At 34.9% G+C, this 22577-nt stretch overlaps 1 protein-coding gene across 7 annotated transcripts in view; it reads right to left on the reverse strand.

Moving 5' to 3' along the window:
• The window catches only part of PCDH9 (protocadherin 9), an 827735-nt gene that overhangs the window by 289109 nt on the left and 516049 nt on the right, over positions 1-22577 (reverse strand). For 5 of the 7 annotated variants that reach the window (XM_082701258.1, XM_082701257.1, XM_082701259.1 and 2 more), the window contains one exon: positions 21198-21399. In XM_082701258.1, coding sequence (XP_082557384.1) covers positions 21198-21399 — 202 coding nt within the window. The remainder of the gene's footprint in view (positions 1-21197; positions 21400-22577) is intronic. The other 2 variants (XM_082701260.1, XM_082701261.1) reach the window with 1 other exon arrangement.

The raw sequence follows: 22577 nt of genomic DNA on the forward strand, positions 1-22577 counted from the left end.
AAAATGAATTATATGAGTTCAGAAAAGTAAGTAGAGTTAAAAAGTTTTCTTAAGATCAATACTTACATGCTATCAATGACCATGCAGAGATTAACTATTAAATATGTAGAAATCCAATACAGCATAGATCATTTAGAGAGAGATTAATTGCCTTTTAACCTGGAAAATGTGGCTGTGATAAATACAATGGGTTTTTCTACTGAAAATTAATTTGAATTTGAGAAAGTATAATTTCTTGCAAGTATTCAGCATAATTTTTCCAAAATTCTAAATATTCTTGCATATACTAACAAAGAGATGTCATCCATGTACAAAGTAGTGATACAGTAGTCATTGAGAAATTGTTCAATGTATTTAATTTACATCCCAGAAGTTTCATAGAAATATGTGACTGAATGTGCATTTCTAAGTTATACACTGAAATTCAAATATAGAGCATTAGAAATAGTTGAGTTATAATCAAAGTGTTTTCTTTATTATAAAAGGCTCTTTTTTATCACTTTCATATTCTATGTTTAGGTGTGACACCCACTCATGTAAGTGTAAGGTTTAAAAAAAAGTATGACATATTTCTGGTGTCCCAACTATCTTCTGAAAAATTTTAGATTTTAGTTGCAGAATACCTCCCAATATTTAAAACTTTGTTATCTAATTTAAGTAGTTAAAAATCAATGAGGGGTACTTGGGTAGCTCGGCCGGTTAAGCATCTGCCTTAGGCTCAGGTCATGATCCCAGAATCCTGGGATGGAGCCCCACGTCAGCCTCCCTGCTTAGCAGGGGGAGTCTTCATCTCCCTCTCCCTCTGCCCCTTTCCCCCCCGCCCCCAGGGCTTGTGCTCTCTCTCTCTCCCTCTCAAATAAATAAATAAATAAATAAATCTTTAAAAAAAAAATCAACGAAAATATGATATTACCAAACAAATCACAAGTACAAGAACATAAAATTGTATTACACACCTGTTCAATTGAACTTTGGTGTAGTTTTTCATTTACTGATTTTCTCCAGTAAAACTCTCTTTAAACATGGCTGTAATAATGCATTTTCTTTTCATTTATGATAGATATTTTGACTCCTTTTTGTAAATATATATACTATTTTTTATAATATATATTTTTAGGTTGTGAGATCTATATTTCAAAATATAGTTCCTCAAAGTGAGCACTCAACGTTGGCCCCAGTTTTCCCTCTCTGACTTCCCCATCTCTGGTACTTTGTTATTTTATGCTTTCTTTGACTGTGTCAGCAACTCTCTCAGCAGCTCTCAGTTCTTCTGCTTGCTTCAAAGAGATTCCTTTTCAGGTTGAAATCAATGTTTCTCCAATGCACCTGACTCAACAGATGATTTTTCATACTGTAATCTTTCTTTGCAGAATAGGATATTGTAAAAAGAATTTAAATATGTATATAGACAGATAAAAGTTATGTATGCACACATTTATTTTCATCAATTCATTGTAATAATGGGACAAGTAATAGTATTTATTCAACCTAAATATTATTTTTCTGCTGAACTAAATGTAAAAAATGAACCTCTATTATTTCAGGTAAATTATTATGTATTACTAATATACATTAATTCTATCCAAAATAAACATATCTCTCTTAATTTATATGAACCTAACAAATGCTAATGACCAGGTATGTAATTGATTTATCCTAACATGGTTACCAAAACTAATTTTAAAAAATTATTAACAAAAGGTATTTTCCTTGATGAGAAATGAACATAGGCTTGAAATACAAAATTAACATACTCAGAAAAATAGAACCAATGAAAAATTACTTCTCAATCTCATCATTCAATGGACACAATCAAGCATTTTCTATGCCGTTTTCCCCAAAGGTATCTCTGCCAGGAGAACAACTGCATCACTTTCTATAGTATCTCCTTCTCACTTTAAGTAAGGCTAAAAACTTCCAACTAGATGACGTAATCACATACTGATCAAACTATAATATTTACTAGATATCGGGTATTGGATGATAAGGAGGCATAAGGACCCTTGAGAGTTACATTTTAGCATACTAGTACATCTGAAATTTCCTATATGAGTGCGGTATTAATTTCTAGAATATTTATGGCATATCAAATATATCTTCTATCCAAATTTACCACAATGGGCATACACACATATCTATAAGCTGGAGTTGTAGATTCATCTATATTTTCTAGGTATTAGACAAAATACTTGAGCAAAATAATATTTGTATTAGAGCTGACCCAAAGTATGCTATCTGAGGGAAAGAATCACTGGATTTATGCAGAAACTGCATTTTAGTAGGAGCAAAAAGCAGCAAGGAACACATGTGTAACTTTGTGGGATCTGGAACTCCTTGTATGTACTTCCTATATTTTCATTGTTGAATCCAAACGTTAAAAATTTAAGTTCTAAAAGAAAAGACACAAAAGAACAAAGGAGAAAATACCAGAGGACAATACGTGACTCTTACAAGCAGCTCTTACAAATATTGAACTGTAGGCTTAATAATAAAGCCTCATCTATATTTAAAAGTTATTGTCTACTTGGCTCCTGGTCTGTCCTGTTCAGCCTTCAGCTAAACAGTAAATGAAGTGTCCACATGACAGACTATTCAGCAGAACTGGCACTCTGATTACTTATTTAACAGTTCTTATTTATTTATCAGTTCAGATGAATAAACATGTTTTCCATACATTATCTTAATAGACTTGATGCAAAAACAATATTACACAATGACATGTGTGTCTCAAATGAATGCATTTTTTCTTCTAGAATTCTCAGTGTGGGGTAGAAATGTTCATTTATAATGTGCTAGAGCCATTTTCTTTTTCCAATAGCAACATTGGCTGAGTTCACTTTTTCAAGTACAATTTATTATTCTGGATAACAGGGGCATCCACCTCCTTGAGGGTCTGCCAAGATTTGCAGGATCTAAAATGCAGTTTGGTGGAGTGAAATGGAAATCAAAAGGCTGCCTTCAGCATTCATGCAGCTCTTTAAGCTGTAGGCAGCCCTTTCATCTATCAATGGTCCTTGGGATTAGAGTTTACAGAGGAACAAGGCTCACCCACTCACTTATTTTTCCCACACATAATCAGAATTAGGAGGACAGGCAGTGAAAACAAATGGCTGGTTCACTGCCTCTGGCACAGAGGGTCACTGCAACATTTTTTTGTGTGTCTATCAATGGTAAGAAAAACACACATTTCCCTCGTCACTATATGTCGAATACCCAATACAACTACGGTGAGCGCTTTTTGTATTCACTGATTGCATTTTTAACAGATTAAGTACCCCCTGTGTGGTAGGCATCTTTCTAGGCTCTGGGGGTACAGCACTAAACAAAACTTCTCATGGAACTTCCATTCTAATACAAGCTGATAAATAAGTTAGATGGCAACAAGTGCTCAGCAAAATATGCTGAGGGGAAGAACACTGGAATTCTGGAGTAAAATCTGCTTGCCCCTATAGGAAAGAGGCGGAAACAATAGGTCTTCCTTCTGCTTTCATTGTAATGGTGACCCAGATATTGGATAGTAAAATTTCTTGATATTCACCTACATCATAATTAAAATGACTGGGGAAATCTTCCAGTTTAAGAGTGTTTCATTATTTAATTATTATGTGACTACATATTTTATACATAATTTTTTTCATAGAAAGTGTGAATAAAATGAGCATCACTCAAGTCAACAAAAGCAAATAAACTATAGTACATGTTTAAAATGTGCTTCTTCAAACATCCTGCAACAGAAATAGGTATTGAGTAAAAATCTACCAAGCATGTGAATAAATAAAAAATGAAATTTTTATAATAAATAATTTTTGAAATAAATGAAAAATTTTTGAATAAAAGAATGAACCAATGAATAAGGTGTATAGGGAAGAAATTTGCTTCTTTGGGAGCAATCTGGATCAGAGGGTATTGCATGTTTTGTGGTACTTTGTGGTATATGTGTCCTTCAAAACATAAACAGATAGATAAGAGCTATTAAAATATTTCAGCAAAACTACAAGTTAGATGTCCATGATAATTAATTATAGAGTTTACAAAGTATCATTAAGTTTAAGATTAAACTTTTAATTTATTGTGTAATTTCTATAAGCTGCTCTTATTGCCTGGGGAAACAAAGCTAAAGTCTAAAAGTTCAAGGACACCATACTGACTTTTTAATAATTACAAAGTCTCACATATTTACGATCTTACACATTTCTTCTGAATAAACACTGGAGGGGGGGAAAACAATTTTAACAATTTTAATATTTAAAAAGGCCCTTCATTTTGCTTTACTAGCACAAAGAGGCAGCATTATAGTTAACGTTTTGTTCCAGCTGCTTGCAATAAGAGGACAAGTCACATTGTTCACTCAAACCTCAAATTCCCCAAACTAATAGTGCTAGGAAAGAGGCGAAGGGAATAGACAGAGTTTGAACCTCACCCTAAAGGCTAATAGAGGAAAGTTCTGTCAAACTCCTCCATGCAGGAGATACCCTAAGCTACACTCAGGCCCAGAATTAAACCGAGGGACTCTTTAGGCATGCAGCTCCGTTTGACCTTCACGTCACCGTAGGACAAGAAAGGAAGTAATAGTTCCTAAAATAGTGGGAAATAGGTTAAAATGTTGTAGGGCAAAATTAGCATCTTGAATTGCGAGAGGAGGAAAAATGTAACTGCCAGTAAGGAAAAAAACAGAGAAAAGATCATCTCTATAGACTATATCCTTGAATAGTAGCAAAGGAATTTACTAATAGCCCTCTCAAGGTCTCGCTTTACTTTTCCCTCCATGGAGACCTCCAACTTGGTGTTGTGTGTACTAAGTGGGATATCTGGGTGTGTGTCAGAAATGTTGCAAGTGGGTGATCACATTGTAGCTAATATCAAAGAGGAAGGGAATACTTCGCTAGGGAGAAAGGAAACACACTTCCAGGTGTTCATACAATTCAGGGAAATAAGAAAATCCATGCCATGTATCGGGCTTTCTAACAGTGAATCAGAATGTCTGCCTCTGGGCGCTTGGGTGGCTCAGTGGGTTAAGCCGCTGCCTTCGGCTCAGGTCATGATCTCAGGGTCCTGGAATCGAGTCCCCCATCGGGCTCTCTGCGCGGCGGGGAGCCTGTTTCCTCCTCTCTCTCTCTCTCTCTCTCTGCCTGCCTCTCTGCCTACTTGTGATCTCTCTCTGTCAAATAAATAAATAAATCTTAAAAAAAAAAAAAAGAATGTCTGCCTCCAATTCATTAGGGGTCCAGATAAATAAGCAATTCGAAGATAGAAGGAAAATAGAAACACACTCCAAATGAAATAGAAAATTTGATTTCTGTATCTATAGCATTTTAGTATAATACATAAATGATTACCAATATATCATTTTCGTTAACATAAAGATATATATCATAAAAGCACATTTTATTTTGTCCTTATCTCTTCCACAGCAATTTTATTTCACTATCAGTTACTATTACTTACTCAAATATCTACTAGTGAGACCTAAATCAGTAACTTGTGTGTTTTTATTGTGTGAAGATAAAAATGAAAGAAGACAGAGTGAGTTTTCAGTTTTAAAAACTCTTCATGAAAATTTATACTTTCCATATACATTTGGAAGACTATTTTTGAATAGTTGACTGTTTGAGAATTTTAAAACTATGCAGTAACCACCTAAGCTATCAAAATTTTGCATACTTCCTTTCCTCTGATTTTATATTTGAAAAAATAAAAAAATCTTGAAAACTATGAAGTAGATAAAAATGTTGTCTGAACAGTCAAAATACAGTTCTCTGTGTTCATAAAAATGCTGGCACACAACACATGATTCATGGAAATATCCCACAGGTTTTTCCTCATTTATTCACTCAAATTATCTCTTCAGTTTATTAACTCAAATTTGATTAGAAACATCATATTGTTAGGACTAGGTGTGAAGACAGAGAGCATTTTTCACTTATTAACAATATTACTGACATTTTTGAGCTCTTATTATATATGCCAGACCTTATTCAGGACACTTTGCTTAAATTATTTCTAATACTTTAATAGTTATATTGGTATCTTAAGAGACAGAGAGCAAGAGAGCAAGATTGAAAGAACAAGAGAAGGTAAAAGGTGAGAGAATGAGACAGAAAAAGAGAAAGGGGGACAGAGAGAGACACTGAGACTTCACAGCATCACTAGAAAGAAAGGGTGAGTGTCAACCTCAATTTTCCTTATTCCAAAGCACATGTTCCTAGAGCCCTGAAGATCATAAAATACCTTTCCACTTGATACCTTTTTTGAACAACAAACAAACGAAAGCACTAAAAAGCCTTCCAACTGTGCTAGCATCATGTAAAATTGATAGACTATAGACCAATTTCTCTTCTCTCTTAGGCTGCTTGTCGCTTATGTCAAGACTTTAGTGCATGTGGAGTATTGGTATTTCTGGCTCAAAATACCTGCACTTCTTATTTTAAAACATAATCTACCGCACAATAGTTCTGACTTAGGAGAGATTACTAAGGAGTTACTGTTAGATATTCTATAGCTATTTCTCAAGGAGCTTAAATCAGAACTCAACATCCTCTTCTGAATGAAGAACCTCTTTTTCATCTTCTAAAAAATACATTTCCCAAATAAACAGAGGCCTTGAGAAAATATTCCAATGAAGCACCCCTCTTCCTATAATAGGATGGGACCTTCCCTAAGACTCAACGTGTTGTTTTATGGGGCCCCTCCTTCTACTCTTGGCCCCGAGATACAGATTCACAATTCTCATAGAGTGCTTACCATTTAAAAAAAATACAATATAATGTACACTCTTCTTTAACTAAAGGAATTTCTTTTTCCTTTCATGGAATATTTAAAAAACCAGTTCAAGTTTTCTTATTTTATGCCAGTGTGAAGGGTTTTTCATCTGAATACTGAGAAATGATAAAATAGCTGTTCATATCAAAACACAAAAACATGGGAAAAAAAATATCAGTGAAACCAGTGCCTGCAGTTTAGGAAGTTTATGGTTTAATTCCTTCCTTCCAATGAGCATTTAAACTGAAATTGTTATTATGTTATTTTTAACTGCACTGTTGATTTGCAGAGATTAAATGGCAAACTTGTCCAAAGTACAGTATACTGCTTATTTGCATATCTGACTATGAGTTAGGTTATTACTAATTGCAAAGAAATAAAGAGTTTTCTGGCCAATTAAGAATAAATCTTTAAAGGTCCAAAATTCAAGTAAAGATAAGGATTCTGGAATATCATAAGATTTTCATTAATATTCCTCATATATAACTAAGTGTTTACCAGTTAAATCTATTTGTAGATGCTTGGGTTGATGTTCAGAAATACCAAATTCCCTCCACATTATTATTCAAAGCTCTCTCTCTCACTCTCTCTCTCTTTTTTATTAAATCTATTTAACATTTCAAACTGATGTTAAATCACAATTTTTAAATGCAAAATTTTCTATATATGTGAAAATGCAGAGCTAAGGCATTATATGCATAATTCGAGATACACTAAAGAACCAATACCTATCTTTCCTCAACTGGTCAGCATGAATTTGGAATTTAGGAAAGATGCGTCTCATGTTTCCTTCCTTGAGTATTAGTTGTGAGGACAAAGTTGAAGCCAAAGAGTTTGCTTACATAAATGTTTAAGCTTGACTCTAATTCTTATACTGACAGCTAACATATTTGAAAACTTACCATGAAGCTATTTTTTAAGTGAGTAACATGTGTTAACCCTTTGCAATCTTTACAGTAAGTCTATCGGGAAATAGTCTGGCGCTCCTCCCAGGTGACAGATGTCACGGGGGCGGAGTAACCTGCCAAGGTCTTCTGGCTGGCAAATGGAAGAGGCCTACTTATGCTCAGTCTGTCTAGCTCCACAGCAATTAACCAGTACACAATGTTCTCTCAGTTTCTTTTTTTTTTGAGATCTTTTCTAGATGGATATATTTTCTAGGATATATAAACAAAGCCTTAAAATTCCAGAAACAAATTTAAACACTGTCCCTCTCCTTCTCCCTCTCTTTCTACCTCCTCCTCCTTTGTTGACAAAGGTTCTCTCTTGGAAGTGGTGAGATCCTAGAATCTATAGATCAGAAACTGAGAGCAAAAAAAAAAATAAAATAAAATAAAAAAAGGCATGTGAAAGTCAATGAAAACATAAAGAATCCTAAAATCTGATGATCTGATGTATCAAAAGTAAAATCAAACAAACAAACAAAAAAAAAAGAATTAAAAAGTTTAACCAGAATTTCTGTTTGCAGCAACAGTAAAACAATAATATATTGAGATATGATTTTCTGGACACAAAAATAACTATACCAGAAACTAAAGTGTCTTTTTTTTTTTTTTTTTTAAGTAAAGAAACGTTTGGGGCACCTGGGTGGCTCAGTGAGTTAAGCCTCTGCCTTCGATTTAGGACACGATCTCAGAGTCCTGGGATCGAGCCCTGCATCAGGCTCTCTGCTCAGCAGGGATCCTGCTTCCCTTCCTCTCTTTGCCTGCCTCTCTGCCTACTTGTGATCTCTGTCAAATAAATAAATAAAATCTTAGTAAAAAAAAAAAAAAAAAAGAAATGTTTTTGCATGGAGCAGTGTTACATGTCTAATTCTAATGTGAAGTCAACTAATCACTACACTAAATTTTACTTACAATTAAATATATAGCAGGGATAGATTTCCTCATAATATTTGAATTGTATGATTTAATTCATTCAATGCCATTTTATTAAAACACTGTATCATTAGGGTAAAGTCACCAGATTGAGAAAAAAATTTAAAAACTAAATTTGAATATTAGATAAATTAAATATTCTTTTAGTCTATGTAAGTCCTCAATATTACAAGGCACATTACAATATTGCTATATTTTAGACATACATAGACCCCCCCAATATCATTGTTTATATGAAATTCAAATTTAACTGGTCACTCTATATTTTATTTGGCAAACTTACTTTAGGGTTAGGTTTATTAAAATTGGGGCATTTATGTATTTGTTAGTCACACTAATCAGAATAAGTCCATTGGCAAAAATGTGTGTCAAGATAGTGTTAAGGTAAATTGGGGACATTTCAGACAAACATAAGTTCGTCAAAAATTTCAAATTGCTTTGAAACTTCATGGACAATTTATTTTATTTATTTATTTTTATACATTAAGATAAAATTAGGTATTAGTCTGATTTTATGAGTATATGTCCTTTATAGGTTGTAATTATTTCCATGTTTTCCTGTGAAATAGTTTTATTTTGGGCTTTAAAAAAAACTTAATTTTATGCTTCTAAGAGTTAATGAAATCAGTAAGCTTCTTATTTTTAGATATAACTGTTGATTTGCTTATCTATTTATCTATCACTTCTACCACTCTCAAATTATTATAAACACGGACATACAATTAATAGTCATTTCACCTATAAGGCATACCACATGTCCAGTATTAAGTACACTATTTTTTCTTATGGATCCTTAAAGAATGAAGCACATGACTGCATAGAGCTATGCAAATGGATTCCATCCCCACACCAATGAAAGTTGACATTACCCTTACTTTACACTAGGAGGCATATTGTTACTACAGATTTTTTCTATTATCATACTAAACACTTTGTGACCTGGTTTAATGAGCTCAAATGCAAGAGAGTATTACTAAAACCTTTTAAGTATTTATAATAAATGAGTCCTCAAAGCTAATTATTTTGGGGATTTAAAGTCATACTTTAAATTGATGAGATCTAAAACTTTCCAGCAGAGAAAGCTTGTGTCCCTGCCTATTTTACAGCCATCTTTTAACTACATGTTAGATAATATTTTAAAAAGTCATTTCATTGTACCTTTCTATTTTTTTTTTTTAAGATTTTATTTATTTGGGCGCCTGGGTGGCTCAGTGGGTTAAGCCGCTGCCTTCAGCTCAGGTCATGATCTCAGGGTCCTGGGATCGAGTCCCGCATCGGGCTCTCTGCTCAGCAGGGAGCCTGCTTCCTCCTCTCTCTGCCTGCCTCTCTGCCTACTTGTGATCTCTCTCTGTCAAATAAATAAATAAAATCTTTAAAAAAAAAAAAAAAAAAAGATTTTATTTATTTATTTGACAGAGAGAGATCACGAGTAGGCAGAGAGGCAGGCAGAGAGAGAGAGAGGAGGAAGCAGGCTCCTGCTGAGCAGAGAGCCTGATGCAGGACTCGATCCCAGGACCCCGAGATCATGACCTGAGCCGAAGGCAGCGGTTTAACCCACTGAGCCACCCAGGCGCCCATGTACCTTTCTATTTTAAAAAAGGTAATAAAACAGAAAATATGTTGTGAGTAATTAACAGTAAATGCTTTAAAATAATTAAGTGAACTTAAGTAGTTTAAAGTAAAACAATGCAGATATCAGAACATAAATATGCTTTACTTTATAATTTTATCAGTCTTTAGCAAATAGCGATGTTTTGAGATCACTCATCAGATATTATCATATGAAAAAGTCAAATGACAAGAATTTAAAGTATAAAATTTTACAATTTGAAACTAATGTGGGTTTTTTTAGAATTTTATTTCTGTCTTCAAATGTGTAATAATTTTACATTTTAAAATTCACTATAGTAATTTTAAAAACTTGACAGGAAACTTTGCTAAATAATCCGATACATGTTTCATTCATTCTACACTTTTTTTCCCACTACCTCCTGATAATAACAACAGCCAAAAAAATATAATGATACCTATAAACTGAACCTGTGTTAAGTGCCAATAGCCCTGTGGCTGCAAAGTCAGTGAGTTAGGTCATAGATTATTTTGATTCCACAGTATTTGTTTGTTTGTTTGTTTGTTTTTAAAGATTTTATTTACTTATTTGACAGATAGAGATCATAAGTAGGCAGAAAGGCAGGCAGAGAGAGAGGAGGAAGCAGGCTTCCCATTGAGCAGAGAGCCTGATGTTGGGGCTCGATCCCAGGACCCTGGGATCATGACCTGAGCCGAAGGCAAAGGCTTAACCCACTGAGCCACCCAGGAGCACCCACAGTCTTTGTTCTTAATAATAATTCTGCATTACTTCCCCAAAAAAGTCATTAACTATGTATGGACTCAAATCTCCCCAGGCTTTAAAATATCTTTACTCCACTCCATCTTCACTTTTGCCTGCCTTGAATGTTAAGGTTTGTCATGATTTCTTTTTGGGTTTCTTCTCTTTCTTCATAATTATTGCATTTGCTCAAAGAATTTCATTCACCTTCTATTTTATTAGTTTATAATTTCCAGTGCAGAATTGTATTCCTACCTCCTAGATTATCTTGCCCAGCACCTCAAAATTTAAAATTAAAGAAAAAATTATTAATTCCTAATCTAAGTTTCTCTTCTGTTTCCTAATTTATTTAATTACATAATTCTCCAATGTCTCAAAAACCAAAATCTTGAAAAGACCCTCAAAAGTCTATCTTTTTCTTTATCTGCTCTATCGTATCCTTCAAAATCTGGTCCCAATTTATTTCTCAATCCAATTTCATTTATTGTCACATACTTGAATAATTTAATATCAATGATTTATTGAGTATCTACTATGTTTCAGGTTCTGTGCTAGGGTGAATAGCTTCATCAAATAACTGTAATTTTTATGACCATATTTTTAAGGATTATTAATAGTCCCATTTTTGAGATTAGGAATCTAAGCCCAAGTAGTAGAGCTAATCATATTTGCATGTGCTCCAAAGATAATGAAGTAGTCACTGCTTTCCCAAGCATGAACCTTTCATAGCACCATTACCTTTCATAGCACCAAGAAACCCCCACTCGTGCGACTGTTAGCACACACGCACACACACCCATGCACAAACATTTGATTTACTTAGACAATTTCTTTTCATCCAATGTCACTTCTTGAAAGTATCACTTTGTCTGGGCTCCTGGGTAGTGGAGCTGGTTGAGTGTCCAACTCCTGGTTTTGGCTCAGCTCCTGATCTTAGGGTCCTGTGATTGAGCCCCTCATAGGGCTTCACACTCAGCATGGAGTCTGCTTAAAATTCTCTCTCCCTCTCCTTCTGTTCCTCCTCCCTGTTCTGTACATGTGCATACTTTCTCTCTTGTTCTCTCCCTCTCTCTAAGATAAAAAAAAAAAAAAAAAAAGGTACACAGCACCTAAAATGAAATTTTAAAAAATAATAAAGTATCATTTTTACCAAAAGAATCTTTATTGCTTATTTAAGACTTATTCAATCCTAAAACCCACTTTTTTATACACTTAACATTAGCATTTATTATAGTTCACTAATGTTACTGCTATCCAGTATCTTCTAAAAAATCAGTGTTTCTTTTCCTTTTCTTCTTCTTCTTCTTCTTTAATCATCCTCTTACAGTCTATAAAATACTCAGAGCACAACCCTCATAGAAAAGAAAATTTCAAAACAATTTCTGGAACTTCATAGATTCCCCAAAATCTATTCATCAACTTCTTCTCCTTCTCTGACTGAGGAACTCTAGATTAAGAACTCTTGCTTTCCCAGTTTGGTAGCAGAGTTTTTAAAAGTTTAGGAAGTCTTGGTTTTAATGTCTATTCCTAGAACCTAGGATAGTACTTGGCATCACAGTAGCCTCTATGTGAGTACTTATGGAATGAATAGATAAATGAATAAGCAAGTAAATCATGGAAAAGTCAAGTGAATAAAGAGTCTTAAGCAAAAACTTTTGAATATGAAGTTATATCAAGATGGCTAAGACTTATACAGATTGTGGCAGAGATACTTTAGGGTGACCCCTCATGGTTCCCACCTCCTGGTATTCACAACTATGTGTATCCACTTCCCTTGAGTGTGGACAGGACCTGAGGCTTGCTTCTAACCAACAGAATATGGCAATGGTGAGAGATGTCACTTTCGTGATTAGGTTCTACAAAACGTTATGCTGCTACAAACTCACTAGAGTTTAGAGAGAGACTCTGTCTCTCTAAATGGCTTTAAATAAGTGGATATGTTGGGAGGCATGTGTAACTAAAAGCTGAGTGTGGCCTCTAGGTGCTGGGAGCAGTCTCCAGCTGATGACCAGAAAGATGCTGCGGTGCTCAATCCTACCAATGCAAGGAAATAAATTCTGCTAACAGGGGGTGCCTGGGGGGCTCAGTCTGTTGAGCAGCTGCCTTTGGCTCAGCTCATGATCGCAGGGTTCCTGGATCAAGCCCCAAATCAGGCTCCCTGCTCAGTGGGGAGTCTGCTTCTCCCTCTGTCCCTACCCACCTTCGCATGCTCTCTCTCTCATTCACTCTCTCTCTCTCTCTCAAATAAATAATAAATTTAAAAATTTTTTTAAAATTCTGTGAATAGTATGAAAAATCTTCGTAAATTCTTCCACAGTTTGCCTGCAGATGAGAATGCAACCTGGCTGACACCTTGATTGCTGGCTTTGAGAACCTGCACAGAGACCACAGACAAACCATGCTCAGACTCCTGACTTAAAGGTAGTGTGAGATTATGAAAGTGTGCTCTTAAAAGGCACTAAGTGTTATAGTTAGCAACAGAACATAGACGGCAGGTAGATAGATGGGGAGATGGGGAGATACATACTTGCTTTATAATCTAGATGAGTCCATTCCAGAAAACTTTCTGCCTTCTCTGATTTTGAGGTGAAAATAGATAATAATAGATAAGTTTTGAAGTTAGATTTAGAAAAATGTTTAATAAAGAAGAAAATTAAAGTCTCCTAGGATAAAAAGGGTAATCAAATTATTATTAATTTTTTTTTTTTTTTTTTTAGTCGCTGGGTTTTGGCACCTTCTTCCCCATTTAAACTGAAATCACAGTAGGATTGATTTCTCTTTCTCTATACTATTCTTTAAAGAACTCTGCATTCATCAACTCAGGGTCCACTACTGTAGGATCACCATGAACTGATTATGAAAATCCCACGGGGAAATGAACACAGCAGGTGACAATATAAAACTTCTGAACAATTTTCTTTGAGTCTGTATTATTTAATACTATGTTGTGCCAAAAAATCAAATTCATGTTTAATTTTCAAAGCATTCTATGGTTAATGATTGTTTTTTGGCTGTAGGTTAGTATTAGCACAAATTCTTAGGATTGAAATTTGGATTTACATATTTTTTCTGAATTTTTTGAAATCTTTTTTATTTAATTAAGTTGTTTTTTTTCTTCCCAAAATGACAGTCTGTCTCTCATGCCCAAGTATTTTAAATTCTCAGTATTTCTTAGCATGCACAACTGACAGAAAGAATATTTTTAATGCAAATTTTGTAATATTAAGAATGAATTTTTCCCCCAGCTCTGTATCAGGTGCTTTCCATTTATATCACTTCATCATCAAATGAAAATATAATTTTGAATATGTTATTAAAATTGTGGAAAATATAGACAATTAAAAAGGTGAAATTAATGTTTCAAACTGAAGATAGCTATAGTTAAAATGGCGTACTTCTCAGTAGCGTTTGTTTGTTTGTTCATCCATTGCTATCTTGATAGAACACTTTTAATTTGTCTGATTGTGTTTCATGAGTTTTTGAAATATTGATTTATTCATTCAGTCACAAATACACGTTGCTGGCCTACTCTATGCCAGGTGCTGTCATGCACAGATAATAGAAAGGTGAGCAAACAGTTCTTACTGATAATGGGAGAGACAATTGGTAATCAAAAATATCATACAGGTTTTCTTTGAGGAAAAACTGTAAAAAAAATAAGAAAAGGTACAATGGTAATAAAAAGGAAAATTTATTCCAGTGAAAAGAGCACTAAGCAAGAGGTGGTGTATATGAGTTTTATTCTATGTAACTATAGGCAAAGCCTTCCCTTTTAATGCCTCTGTATAAAAATACTTTATACTCTATGGTCTGCAGGGTTCTGCTAAGGACGCAACTGTCAGTAACCTAAGGCCAAAAACCAAACCAAAACAAACAAACAAACAAACAAACAAACAAACAAAAACTTCAGGAGCAGATCTTTCCCAAATTGTTCACCTTACTAGCAGACCGTGCAACCAACTCATCTTCTTAAAATTCAATTTCTCAAATTTTCTTTAAAAAAAAAAAAAAATAAGATTCGTGTTGACAAGAACTCCACTATGAGAGCTGAAAGGTGAGCCCACTTCCACATGAACCAGATCCTAAAGTTCACCCAGAAGCATACAGAGTTTTCTCCAAGAGCCTGAGAAGGAGCAATTAGTATGTGGAGGGGGGGCAGGGGAGGGTCAGAGGGAGAGAGAGAATCTTAAGCAGCCTCCAGACCCAGGGCAGAGCCTGATGTGGGGCTCAATTTCACAGTCCATGAGATCAAAACCTGAGACGAAATCGAGTCAGACACTTAACCTACTGAGCCACCCAGGCACACCAGAAGAAGTTGCTGGGGCAGCTGGAAATAATATCTATCTGTATACACATACATATGTATACACACACACACAACATATAATATTAGTGTCTTGGAATTCACACCTCAGTGCCAGTGATGACACTGCCATAAAATATATGGACAGTGAAGGTGCTTCTCTAAATAGTAAGAGCATTGCTGTGGAGTCAGGTACTCTTAAGTTCCTATTCTGCCTCAGCTATCTGTTAAGTAGTTTCAGACAAATAACTGTCATTTTCTGAAATTCAGCTGACTTAGAATACTGTCTAACTTATATTATTGTGTGGAATCATAAACAATATATTACAACATTTACTAGCATTCCTGACTCATCTGTACACCTGAATAAATACTACCCATTCATATCCTCAGGTATCAAAATAATCCTTAGCGAGAAGTTCGCCAACTGATTCACATACAGTCCAGGTAGAGGCAGAAGCATAGGAACAGATAGGGCTTTAATAAAGTAAATACAATCTGCAATTTTGCACATGATTAAACAGCAGAAAATCCTTTAAAGTGACATTTAAAAGAAATGCCAGATATAAAAATAACTCTATTCATGATTCTCAATGGGACAAGATTAAGCCTTAATTCTGAATTAGTGGTAATAAGCTGTTCCTGATCTGATCACATAATTGTTTTTGTTTGCTTTTAAGTTAGGGAAATTCTTTCATCAGTCTAGTTACAGTTATTAAAAATAGAAAACTCCTACTGAAAATCCCCTTAGTATGTCCTTAGATGTAATGATTTTATTGAATTATATGTGGAGTGTATGATCACATTAACGAGCTAACTTCTTAAAGAAATATGCTTTATCTTCTATTCAAGAATAGTCTAAGTCTCTATATGCAGAAAAGGTGATAAAACTCAGTGCAAGACATTCTGCATGTGAGTGGGTTGTTTGCAGTGTAGTTGACTAAGGATGCTCTAAGACTCAGATGTGCCTAGAACACAGAGACACTATCTATTGGTTGCCAAAGGATACTCCTCATGCCCTGTCCTTAACTTCCCCCTGGTGTCATACAGAGAAGGGCTGAAGTTTCTGCTTAATGATTTTATTGCTAAATTCCAAAAAGGACTTTTCAAAGACTCTATTTTACTTGAAAGATCTTTAATGGAGGAAAATACCAATTTATATTCTAGTCTTCCAAATACAAATATAATTACTGAAAAATCTCTGTTTAATTGCAATTTCAATGTATACACAACCATCTGGCTGTACTTATGTACAATAAACCATATCTTTGGTTCAAAACAATTAATAGAAAAAGGAAGAAACTGGATATTTCATATATTGATTCTGAGTTTTGTATCAGTCTCCCACCATATACTTAAAATAAACTTTGCATTTTGAGAATTTTAAAACAGTATAAAATTAGGAAACAACAGTATAATAAGACTCTATACATCCATTATCCAACCTCAACAACCACTAAAATTTCACTGTTTAATTTATTCCCATCATTATTATCACTATCATCATCATTAGTAGTATTTTGTTCGGGTATCATTAAAACAAATTCCAGACATTATTTTGTTTCTTCTATAAATTCTTCACAATCCATCACTACCAATAAAGGATTTTCTCTTAATAAAGCTATAATACCATTATCACATCTAACAAAATAAGTAATTATTAATATCATTTAAAATGAAACACATACTCATATATCCACAATTTTCTTAAAAAATTTTTTATGATACTGAAAAAAGAAACAAACTCACTGGTCACCACTGGAAGTATCTAGGGCACCAGTTCATTTTATAAATTAATATACCAAGCAAGTGTGTGTCTTGGATTTCCTGTGTGAACTCGATTTCATGTAGTAATCAATGACTAATGGGTTGAAGTTCTTCATCATAAGATTTTTAAAACTACTTCATTAAAAAGGAATAATTTCTTTTGTTTATCACTTTTATATCCACTCACTGTATAATTTAATAGCATGCTCTGTAATTATTTTAGCAATAAACACAAATATAACTTTATATAATTATTTATGAAAATAATTTTGAAATATATATATATATATATATTTCTACTTGTATATATCCCTTTACCTACCCCAGCCTTTTCAAACAGGTACTGGCTTTATAATCATTGCATATATGAGGATGAGACAGGATAGAGAATGGTTAAAAAGCATTCTGTCATTTTTCAGAGTTCTGAACCTACTACACAGATTATTTTTTTCAATTGCTACTAGAGAAAAAAAAAAGTTGGAGGGATTATGTCTTTGTGGAAAACTATCAAGAGATGCAGTGGGGAACTCCAACTCCAGATATTAAAAGCATTTACGCAGCCCTGCTGGAAAGGAAAGGGTTGAAAGAAAGAAATAGACGTAGAGACTACATCGTGCTTGTTGGACAGAACTCAGAGAAACCAAGCGGCTTGGAATTACAGAGTCCTGAGGTTAGATTCCATGGCAGAGTCCAGGGAAGCAGGAAGATCCTGGAGTGATAAACTCACCAAGCATCTAGGCACCATAGCCATGCACAAACTCCTTTGCTAACCAGTGGTTTGAGGCATTAGGAGTAGTTATGAAGGGGCCAGGAGGGTTGGGATGAAGGCAATATCATCTGAGACGCGTGAGGACCCAATGAAACAAGGGGCATCTCCATGGACATGTAAGTGCGCAGATAACCAAGGGACCAGAATGTTTCAATTCTTTTCGGCATGACGTAGACCAAGTGAAATTGGGGGGGAGGGGGGGGAGTGAAGTTTCCATCACACTAGTAAAATGGGGATTCAAGTCTTTTTCTAAATGAAAGAAAAAAAAATCGTTGTATGTCTAGTGCATCTAAATTATTGGTGTGAGTCACATCTGACACAATAAAGACTACTGTAGATTTTACATGGTATTATTTACAAAAACCATCAATTATAACACAACTTCCAAACTTTATTTTTGGGATTGCATGTAAAAACCTTAATACTTTCCTCATTTTTTTTCAAAATTCATGTGTTTGATAGAATATAAAACTTATGATGTCAACAACCTAGAGGTATAAAATTAGAAGTAAAGAATATTGTAGCTAAATGCCACTGTGTGTGTGTGTGTGTGTGTGTGTGTGTGTGTGTACAGAATCCAGACCCTATATTAAAGCCTAATATCTCCAAAAACTCCTCCAGAAGATATTTCTTTTATTAGTTTTTCTTTTAAAAGTATAATGAAAAGGGGCGCCTGGGTGGTTCAGTGGGTTAAAGCCTCTGCCTTTGGCTCAGGTCATGATCCCAGGGTCCTGGGATCGAGCCCTACATCGGGCTCTGCTCAGCAGGGAGCCTGCTTCCTCCTCTCTCTGCCTGCCTCTCTGCCTACTTGTGATCTCTGTCTGTCAAATAAATAAATAAATAATCTTTTAAAAAAAATATATAATGGAAAGAATTATTATGGAATTACTACTAATCTACAAAGTTTTTTTTTAATTGAGAAGCATAATATTTTAAAAATATTCCTATAAAAATAGGAACCCATGCAAATTGAATACTTAATAACTGTACAGATAATACTGACATTTATGATTTCTATGGAGATAGCATGGTTACTTTAAAATCTTGGCTTCTCAAGAATTACCACACCACAGACAGAAAACCCCAATGAAGACAAAGGATACAATCTAAATCTGAATAGCAAGATTATTACTATTGAAGATTACTGCTTCCATTATGCTGTATCTCACTTCACAAATTCCTCAAAGTTAATTACAAAAATGCGACTGTGGAATTTTAAGATAATATATCATAATACTATCCTAATATGAATTACCATTTGGTTATGAATCTCTTAATATTTCTAGGCTATTCTAATTAATTCTGTTCTAGACATTTACAGAGGAGGTTAAAATTTTAAGTCCCATTAAATGTGGAAAGTATAGTTGGCCTCCAGGCCCCTCACAGTGCCTCTTTTCCTTATCTCCCGATTCTCCTTCTTTCTTAATGATGAATAAGGATGTTGTCTCCACGAAGGAGCAGTTTAACACATTTTATTGACCATGATTCTCCTGGGTGAAGTCACTGTGTGGGTTTAATGTTGGAGTGTGCAAGGGTGTATCATCCCTTGGGTCTCTTTTTCCTTGTGACTAGGTTGGTAACATCCCCAGGGACCTCTCGAAACTATTCTGAAAAGACCCTTTGTTTGTTTGTTTGTTTGTTTGTTTGTTTGTTTTAGAATCTCTTCTAACTTCTCCCATTAGGCAGCTCACTCAGCTACTTCCCTAGTCTAAGAAGGCATCGGGGGAATAGCTATATATTTCGGGTGAAGTTCTGGCTTAAGGTAACTTACGCTAACCATACTTATTGTATACTTTTTCCCCCTTCCTTCCTTTTGCTTCTGTAAAAAACAAACAAACAAACAAGCAAACAACACCTTTGGAGAACTGTATAGACACGACCTAAAACTCTTCTCTTAAAATGGGAGTCTTTCTGTCTTGGTTTTAGCAGAAGCCCAAAGACAAGAAAAACCAACCATTCCCATATGCAGAAGAGGAAGCCAAGAACCAGTTTGGTACCTTCAGCTTAATGACGAAAGAGATGTTTTAAAATTGGAGAGAGGGAAGCTGAAAACCAGGAAATCAGTTTAGAAAAAGCTATCTTACATATCTGACCTCTTCACACAAGTCCAGGACAGGATGATTCAGTAGAACCACTTAGATTCAATGATGTTTAATCAACACCAAGAAATCTAAGGAGGACAGTTGGCCAGCTCCCCCAAATGTTGTCTAATGAGAACTCCCCTCTTTGCATATGGCCTGCCCTTCTGGATATGTGAAGTAAAAAGATGCACTTATAGTTCCCTTATGACCCGAAGATACAGAACATGACAGAAAGATCAAGAATCAGAGCTGGTGTGCAATTTACTTAGCTCTTCCTAAAAGACTGGCTGGAGTAGGGAGAAACCTCAGCAGAAAGAAGATGCCGATGTAACTATACATGCCAATGAGAAGAATGACATTTATCAGAGAAACAGGCAGAAATGGATGCCAGCTTCAGGGAGAGGAAGTGGTAATATGTAATATGTAATATCCCGGACAACAGACCTGAATACAAAGAGAGGCAAATTCTAAAATTCAAATTCTAAAATCCTAGAAAGCAGAGAACACCAATTCTGAATTCTCACAACAGGACAAGCTTTTTACCTCCTCTTGGAATTCTACTTCAACCACAGAATTGCCAGAAGCACAGGTATGTCTACAGCAGTAGAAGAGAAGTAGTTTAGAAAATTGGGGAAAACTCATCCTGTCCACATTTCTCCCTGTAGGCGACCAGTGTGATGCAGGTTCAAAATGAGTTAGAAACCAGTTTTAATTCAAGTCAAGTAGAAATCATGATCATTACTGTGGACTGGACATTATTTTCGAATTAGACTTTGAACATTTTAATAAAAGTGAAATATATATATATATATATATATATATATATATATATAAAACAGAATCACCAGAAAAGGTAGAGTACTTGCCCAAAATTTCCTCCAAAGGCAAAGAAAAAAGCACCCTCACAGGGCTTACTCTGAATGGGCAATGATTTCTAAGGTGTGCAGAATTAAGATCTTGGCTAATTCCATCTCACTCATTTCATTCATTCAATGCATTGGTTAAAACATATCCAAAATTTAAACAGACAAAATTTAAAAAGACAAAAAAAGTGAAACCCCCAAATCACTATCATCCCTCTTCGCACTTGTTTTAATCAACTATTTTATTTATTTTTTTCAGTCTTCACTGGAAAACATCATTCCACTGAACAACACACGCAGTAGACTTGATATATTTTGAATACGGCAACAAGAAAGCCAGCAAAACCAACCGAATGTCCATTTATTTGCTTCCCCAAATCAGTTAGAACTCAAGCGCACACCACAAAAAGCCAGAACTCCAAGCGATCACAGTTTTTAAAGGGACTCACCAGAGTTGGGGTCAGAGTTGCCATCTGCTTCGGTCCTCTTGTCCGGAGAGGCCTGGTCGTAGAATTCGTCCTGTGGCTGAACCAGAGGAAGAGGGTGTGAGATCAGGGTGCCACTACCCACCGGCTCGTGGTCTCCTAGACCACTGTCACTGCAGCTTTCCTGGGAGCCATCGGGGAGGTGAAACGTAACCCGGCGCTGCGACTACAAAGAAGACCACAGGACACGCGGATTAACACTCCTCCCGGAGAAAAGGGGCGCGGCGGAACACAAAATCAAAACAACTTTCAACACATGATACAATGTAAACGCAAAACAGATAAAACTTGTAACAAAGCTAGAAACAAAATTTAGCACTTGCTATTTACTGTATCATGTCTAACTTGCAAAATACAAGAAGGAATTACGGTCTTGTTTAATTGAAGGACAAAAAAGGCACTAATGGTAAACCGCTGAAAATTACAGCAAGAAAAGCAAAAAAGGAATATATCAGTTGTCAACATTAAAAAAAAACAAAACAAAACAAAAACAAAAACAACTTGAAATAAGCAGAAATATGCAAATATTTGTTCCAAAGATCTGAATAAATACATAGACAATGTGACATTCAGTTTCTTTTGAATGAAACAGGCATTTTCTTTATTTAATGATTTTAAGGTAGTTTTTGCAAAGAAGTCATTATCGCCCATTGGCTCAGATATTACTACCACTCACTGGTTATAGAACATCCCAGTAGAAAGATGCTTAGAGTATTATTTTGACATCTATTTCTACAATGTCACTATCGGAAGTGACCTAAAATATGTGCCTAGGTACTTCAATAAATTTTAGTGTTTTAGTAAAATAAAAGTGTGCATTTCAGCACAGATTGCTGCTTAGTACTCTTGGTAAATGTTCTTTTAGCTGATGTAATCCATGAGATAGGAAAATATTTACAGCTGTGTGGGGTGGAGATTTATGACTTATGGAATTATAGGAGAGTAGTAAATTTGCGCTGTATGTCTAGCTGCACCTAATCTTCATTCTGCTATAACAGTCAGAAGACCTTTCAATATCATGTCACATGTGATCACTTTTACTGATGTTTAACAAAATTATGAATGCATAAATAATAAAGTATATAAAATACAAAAGTGTAATGTATAATCACTTCATAATACCTAAAATTTGTGTGTTTTGCAGACAGGCAATTTATAGACTGTATCCATTCCAAAGAAAAAAGAATGCAATTAGACACAAAATGCTATAGATAGATATACTGCCACTCTATAAATGCGTTTTTATAGACAACAATAGGACACAGCCTATTTCCTCTGAGTCACTGGTTCAAATCCAGCTCAGAGTCATAATGGAGAAGAGCTGATACCACTTTATTGCTGCTG

The sequence above is a fragment of the Mustela nivalis genome (genome assembly GCF_964662115.1).
Source record: "Mustela nivalis genome assembly, chromosome: 15".
NCBI lineage: Eukaryota > Metazoa > Chordata > Mammalia > Carnivora > Mustelidae > Mustela > Mustela nivalis.